Here is a 7,397-nt window from a genome sequence, read left to right on the forward strand (position 1 = left end):
TTTAGTACCATGCATGAACCAGGTTGTAATGCACAAGCTTAATCTAGTTTTAACATGGTATTTGTCTCATAGGACAGGTCAGGTTTAATCTATGAAGAAGCTACTTCACTTACCAGGTTAAAACCCTTTTTAATAATAATAATCTACTATTTATAACCTGCATCACAACAGGCCTGTGGCCCTTTTAACAGTGACACAGGGGAAATTAAACCATGTAGGAGGGTTGTGGCTAGCCCTGCCATAGCTAACCGCTAGCGTCCCTAACTATTGCTTTAAAAGCTCAGACACTAAGTTTTCAGTGGGAAATGAGACTCCACTAAGCATACAGTTGAGTGAAAATAATTTTTCCAGTGTTATATTTTTGCGGCTAGTGTGAAATAACCTCCCACAGCCACTTATGAGGTTTTTTAGTGAGAAATCTGGCTCCACCAAGATTTCTGAGATACAGTTGAATGAAAATAATTTTTCCAGTGTTATATTTTTGCGGCTAGTGTGAAATGACCTCCCACAGCCACTTTTGAGGTTTTTTAGTGATAAATCTGGCTCCACCAAGATTTCTGAGATACATTTTAGTGAAAATTATTTTTCCAGTGTTATATTTTTGCGGCTAGTGTGCAATGACCTCCCACAGCCACTTTTGAGGTTTTTTAGTGAGAAATCAGGCTCCACCAAGCTAGGTTGGATACATATTAAGATCTAATTTTTTAAGGTTGAATTGTTTTTTTAATTGTCATGTAATCTGTGATATTGAATTTAAACAAAACATTTTTTGATATTTTATTATGTAGTCAGAACTCATTTTTCGATACTCTTAAACATTCAATTGGGTTTAAAATCGGTGATATTGAATTTAAACAGTAGTTTTGCTACATAAGATATTTAACTAAAACGTAAGTACAGATAATATATTAAATCTTGATATTAAATGAATTTGAAAAAAATATTTTTGTTATATAAATTGAATTAAAACGTTGTAAATACAGATAATATCATAAATGTTGATATTAAATGTATAGTTAAAATTATTGTTATAGTATGACCATTTCCATTTCTTTAAATTTTTTTTAAATGAAACGTTTGATTTAATAAAATGCATTTGTAAATAATCACCAGCTAAAGTATTTTTTAATTTAAAGTAAGTTACCTCAACTGTAATCTGTGGTTAGAAAGAAATAAAGGTTGTAGATGAGACACACATCCCAGTTTTTTGGTTTCAAAATAGAGGTCTACTCTTTATTTGGGCTATTTTTAAATTTTACCTATATATTTGGGTTGATACAGTAGCCCAGTTCTTTTGGTCAAATATGTATTTAACTTTTGTAGTTGGTCCACTTTTTTCAATTGACCCTTATAATTGGGTATTTTAAACTACCAAGATATTTGGGTTAAATTATTAATTTAACTTAAAAATTTGGGCTATTTTGAATATAACCCATATTTTGGGGTTAATTTTTAGTACCCAAACTTTTGGGTAATTTTACATTGACCCACACTTGGGTAATATTTTTAACCCAATTGGGTTATTTTAAGGTTTGCCCAACTTCTTGGATAGGTGCTATAGTGACCATAGTTTTGGGTAAAATTTTACCCAATTTGGGTATCATTTGACCCAACCTTTTTTAGAGTGTATAGATATACTACGAGCAGTGATGACCATATATACAGTTTTCTCCTTATTTATCTCTAACATATTATCATTAAACCAATCTTTAATTTTGGACATTTTAGCATTTGGTTTTTCGTACAGTCTATCAAGAATTAAATCGGAATCCAAATACAATGTATCGTCTGCGTAAAGGGTTAAATTATCACCAAGATCAAAATTTGCAAGATCGTTTATAAAAAGATTGAATAATAGTGGAGAAAGAATTGAGCCTTGAGGTAACCCACAGGTCATAGCGTTTTTTGCGGAAATATCATCATAAACCTTAGTTTGGGTCGTTCTATCACTAATATAACTCTCAATCCAGGATAGGACAACACCACGAAGCCCCATAAGTTTTAATTTATATAAAAGTATATTGTAGTTGATGTAGTCAAAGGCTTTTTTTAGATCAATAAACACTGCCATAACGTAATTCCCATTATCAATCGCGTCTAGGATTTCTCCATACACTTTACCAAGCGCAAAGTCTACTCCACAATTCTCCCTAAATCCGTATTGCTTTTTAGAAATAAGCTTGTATTTTTTAACAAAATTATTTAGTCATATATAAAAACATTTATCCATTATTTTAGCAAAGATGGACAATAAAGAAATCGGTCTATAGTTGGACGGCTCCGCGTAGTCACCTTTTTTATATACCGGTATAATAATTGCGTTTTTTAGAATAGTAGGCTAGCAACCATTTTTAAAAGACAAGTTAATTAGAAACAATAGTGGTAAAAGTATTTCCTGCGCAACTTTTTTAATTATCTTTGGGGATATATTATCAAAGCCCGGAGCCGAGTCCTCTTTCAGATTGTTAATTATCGAGAGTAGTTCATTTTGATTTATATCCATCAGAAACATAGAGGAACAATTTCGATTAACAAAATTACAAGAATAGTCTATCTCAACGTTAGAAGGCCTCGATACACAAAAGTAGTCATTAAATCCGTCCGGGGGAATGGGTATATCTTGCTTATTTTTTTTGTTTTTACCAATTATTTTATTAATCGTTTTCCAAAGAGCCCTGGAATTTTTTGAGTCTAGAATTCGTTTTTTAAAGTGGTTATTTCTTGCATTTCTGATTTCGTTATTTAATTTATTCCTAAAGGATTTGTAACTAGCTTCATTTTCGTGGCTAGGATTTTTTTTAAACTTTTTGTAATATTTATTTTTTAATTTTATATTTTTTTTTAGTTCTTCGTTAACCCAACAGTGGGAGTCTTTAGAGAAAATGTTGATAGTAGGAAAACACAATTTGTAGTAGTCATTGAAATGTTTAAAGAAAAGTCCAAAGGCTAGATCTAAATCGGTATGGTTGTATAAATCCTGCCAATTAATATATTTTAACAACTCTTTAAACTTATTTATATTTTCTCGGTAAAACTCCTAACTTGAATTTTGTTAGTGATTAGTGTATTAGTTTGAACAACTAAACTTGTCACGTAGTGATCGGTTAAATCCCAATCATCAAAGATTTCGATATTTTCAAGAAAAGGGTAGTTAGAAAAGCAAATATCTATTAGGGAGCCAGATGTATGAGTTGGATAACTAATATACTGCTTCAAATTAAAAGTCTCCGAGAGGTCCAGAAGTTTTTTTTATCGTTATCATTTTTTAACAGGTTGATATTCATGTCACCTAGAATGATTTTTTTACTATTTACATTGCCTAGAGATTCAAGAGTTTTTTCAAAAATGCTAATAAAGTCATCAACCGGGGAGTCCGGTGGACGGTAAATTACACAAAAATATATGTCATAGATTTTTATAGTATAAATATGTATAATATCATTATTAAATTTAGCTTTAGAAATTACCTCGACTTTAAGATTATCTTTGACGTAGAAGCCTACGCCGCCACCTTGGCCGTAGAAGTCATAGTTTTCTAAGAAAACATGATTATTATCAAAGAACCAAGTTTCTACCAAAGCAAATATGTGAACTTGTTTATTTAGGTTTGTTGAACAGTTAGAATAGATACTTGAAAAATTAGCTTTAGCGCTTCTTTTATTATGCGCAATTAGATTAAGCGAACTCAAAGTAAAGAGAGAGAAAAATAAAAAATAAAACAAACAATAGTAGATTAAATTAACTACATTTGAACAATTTTAGCCTGTTGGTAATCATATTTGTATATTATATTGTCGATTTGAATAGACCTCTTTCAAAATAGGAACTTCCCAAGTATCGATAGATCCTTGCGCGAGAATATAATTCCGCGTCCAGCCGTTAAATCGCGTGTAGTCTGTTGAGTTGCCTCAAAGTGCGGCAGAGCAGTCTAAAATTTGCATTATTTCCTATGGCGGCGAATTAGCTCTCGTTAGCTTTTAGGCGATAATTATAGTGTATTAAGAACCAGAAAGTCTTTGGAAGCTATTAGAAAGGTAAGAAAATGATTCTACTTTATTTTAAAAGTATAGTTTTCAATTGGTAAATTTGTTGCAGCGAGGAAATGCACTCCAAAGTAAGCCTTGGGCATGATACTGGCGGGACTTTTCAAACACTACCTTCTCTACTCGACTCAAAAGATATGGAAAATTTTAACTAGCTTTTAAAAACGTGAGTAAGAGATTTTACTCTTTTAAAAAATATTGTTTCTAATTGGTGAATCTTTCGCAGCGTAGAATTTTAGACTGCACTGTCGTATTAATTTATAACTACTGTTTCATTGCCTAATTGACTTTTCATCTACTGTTTCACTGCCTAATTGACTCAAAAGATATGGAAAATTTTAACTAGCTTTTAAAAACGTGAGTAAGAGGTATTACTCTTATTTTAAAAAATATTGTTTCTAATTGGTTTCTTCAACTAATAGTTATAAACAATAATCATGCCAACTGCTTGCTGTGTGCCTTTCTGCAAGCAACGAACAGTTCGTTCTAGCGAAAATACCAAAGCAAGTATACTTATTGGGAAAAGTTGAAAAGCAGCCTCTGGTCCTAATTATTTAGTATCTTTGTCATCATTTATTTTTAGGGGATGATTTTGTGGATTATTTAAATCACTTATTACAGGCAGAGTTGCGCTAATTATTGTGGTATATTTCTTTACTAGATTTCTTACCATGCTTTCCCATCTGACAATTCTTCGAAAAAGCAATGGCTAATCAAAATTCGACGTGATGAAGGAAAAGCATTTAAGGTGACGAAGCATACGAAAGTCTGCTCACTCCACTTTTTGGCGTCTGATTATCAGCCTGCTTGTGAAATGGGAAACAAAAGATTAAAGAAAGATAGTGTGCCATCAGTTTTTCAGTGGTCAGTTGCAAAAAAAGCAAGGAAGTCACCGGTGGAAAGAATACTACCTGTTGAAACATCTTCAAGGAAACGCAAGCGTGTTAATAATGATAATTTTAATGTTGAACTAGAAACTAATATTTTAGAATCCAGTCATTCTGAGAATTACACATCCGAGAGTCTAAGGGTAATTGATAAACGCATTTTTATTGATAATTATGTTCAAACTGGTGATGATGAAGAAGTAATAATGATGAGGAACAAAATTAGGAGTTAAGTTGAAACTGAAATTCAAAACCAGGGCTTAATTTCTACTTTAAAAAATGAAATTAAAGATCTCATTAACGCTCAAGCTCTAAAAGAAGAAATAATTTCATTTTTAAGTATTGAAAATTCTAATTTAAAGGAAAACATTATTGATTATTGAAATGGAAGTAAAGCTTAAGCAATCTGAAGAGAAATTTAAAAATCAAAGCATCAAAATATCTCAGTTAGAACTGCGTATTAAGTCAATGGGGACAGAATTTGACCAACTGAAATTAGAGCATGAAAATGATAAGAAAAAACGAGTGCCATCCATTGAAAACATCAAGGATTCTAACAAAAGTGTTAAGTTTTACACTGGGCTTGAAAATTACACAAGTTTCATGAATCTCTACAATTATTTGGACCCTGGAGAGAATGGCGAAAATGTAAATAGGTGGTGCCAAGATGAAAAACTTTCAGAGGGCAAGAAAAAAGGTCGTCATCGAAAATTGAAACCGGTAGATGAGTTTCTTCTTACAATGATGAGGTTAAGAGTTGGATTATTTGAATATGACCTTGCTCAGCGTTTTGATATAAGTGAAAGTACGGTTAGTAGAATCCTTATCACATGGCTAAACTTCATGTACGTCCAGTTAGGGCAACTCGGAATATGGGCCCCTCGAGAAATTATCAATTTAAATATGCCTCAAGCTTTCAGAGAAAAATATCCATCAACAAGAGTGATTATAGACGCAACAGAGATAAAATGCGAAAGACCAAGCTCATTTGTATTACAATCTGGGACCTATTCGCATTATAAATCCACAAACACCTACAAAGGGTTGCTTGGGATTGCTCCAGACGGAACCTTGACATTTGTTTCATCCTTGTATTCGGGCAGCATATCAGACAAAGAACTGACGTTGAGATGTGGTATACTCGAAAAAACATTTAACGACAATGACCAGATTATGGCTGATAAGGGATTTACCATCAGTGACATCCTTCCCCATAATGTCCAACTAAATATTCCCCCATTTTTAAAGGACAGACGTTTTACAGTAAATAACATACAAGAAACTCAAAAAATAGCATCCCTCAGAATACATGTTGAGAGAAAAATTAACCGTATTCGCAATTTTCATATATAATTTACACTTGGACCAGTTGTAAACCAAATTTGGACAGTCACTGCTCTGCTTACAAATTTCCCATCTCCCATTTTGAAGCTAGGCGCGGAAGAAATCGACGACTTAGAAATCCCTATTGACGTGGACCCTCTGGAAGAATTTGAAATTCCTTTTCCTATTTACAATTTAATTAAATGTGGTTGTTATTTTTGCCTATCATTTGTAAAACATCTAAAAACATTTTTACATTAAATAAATAATAAACATTTTAACTTAAAATAAATACTCTACACATTTCCACTTAAAATAAATACTCTTCTCTAAACATTTTAAGTTAAAAGACTGATTACATCTTTGGTTTACTCTCTCTTTCCCTAGAAGTAGGCTGGCTGCAATACACATGTGCTCTGAAGTCAGCCTACTTCCAGTGAAAGAGAGTAAACCCAAGGTTTAACTAGTTGACCTTATAGTGACTCTTCGCTACCAGGAATTTGTTCCATATAGAAAAATTTTATCTGTTTAGCAAAACGTATCACGGTTCAGAATGGGTTAACCTAGGAAGTATTTCTTCGAAGTAAAACTTATCTAAACGTATCACCATATTTTCCCAGACCTCTTCTGAATATTTAATTCTTTCAATTATAAGACCTTTCTCGAAATACACAACAAAATCGCACCACGTAAGCCCTGTGATACCAAGTTGTCCCATGACTTGGTGAAAATAAAGATGGTTTCTTTTTAGCCGTGGTTTACCATCTATTAATTCCATGTAGAAAGAATCGTCCTTCAAAGCAACTTCTGGCCCCTTCAATCGGAATTTGTAGTTCGCTTTGATCTCCACGAGTCCATACTTTTGATCTTCAGTAGGATCATAACAACCACGATCTGGCGATGCTCCCAGCCATGGATGTATTTGACTTATTACCAATCCACAAGTGAAGATAACCACTTTATGACCCAAAGTAATTAACACACCTTCGTATTTTTTTGCAGCTATAGGTTCACTTTTAAAGCCGTAACGAACTGCCGGTATGTGGTCAATTTTTGGAGGATTTAAAATACTGTTTATTGCACTATCAGACCAATCTGCTCTACGAACCAGTACACGACCAAATTTTGAGGCGGTGAGCCGGTT

The 7,397-nt window shown here is 32.9% G+C and overlaps 1 protein-coding gene across 1 annotated transcript; it reads left to right on the forward strand.

The window, feature by feature from the left end:
• Positions 1 to 5,314: 5,314 nt before the first annotated feature.
• LOC149944384 (uncharacterized) lies at positions 5,315 to 6,283 on the forward strand. The gene has a single exon (XM_090176333.1). It carries the CDS (start codon positions 5,315 to 5,317, stop codon positions 6,281 to 6,283), a length of 969 nt encoding a protein of 322 aa, XP_090032459.1.
• Positions 6,284 to 7,397: the final 1,114 nt, after the last annotated feature.

This window comes from Leiobunum rupestre, chromosome 5, assembly GCF_980474605.1.
Source record: "Leiobunum rupestre chromosome 5, qqLeiRupe1.1.hap1, whole genome shotgun sequence".
NCBI classification, from domain to species: Eukaryota; Metazoa; Arthropoda; class Arachnida; order Opiliones; family Sclerosomatidae; genus Leiobunum; species Leiobunum rupestre.

Bases quoted from the DNA above. Each gene is read 5' to 3' on its own strand.
- LOC149944384 (XM_090176333.1), top strand. From the start codon at position 5,315: ATGGAAGTAAAGCTTAAGCAATCTGAAGAGAAATTTAAAAATCAAAGC.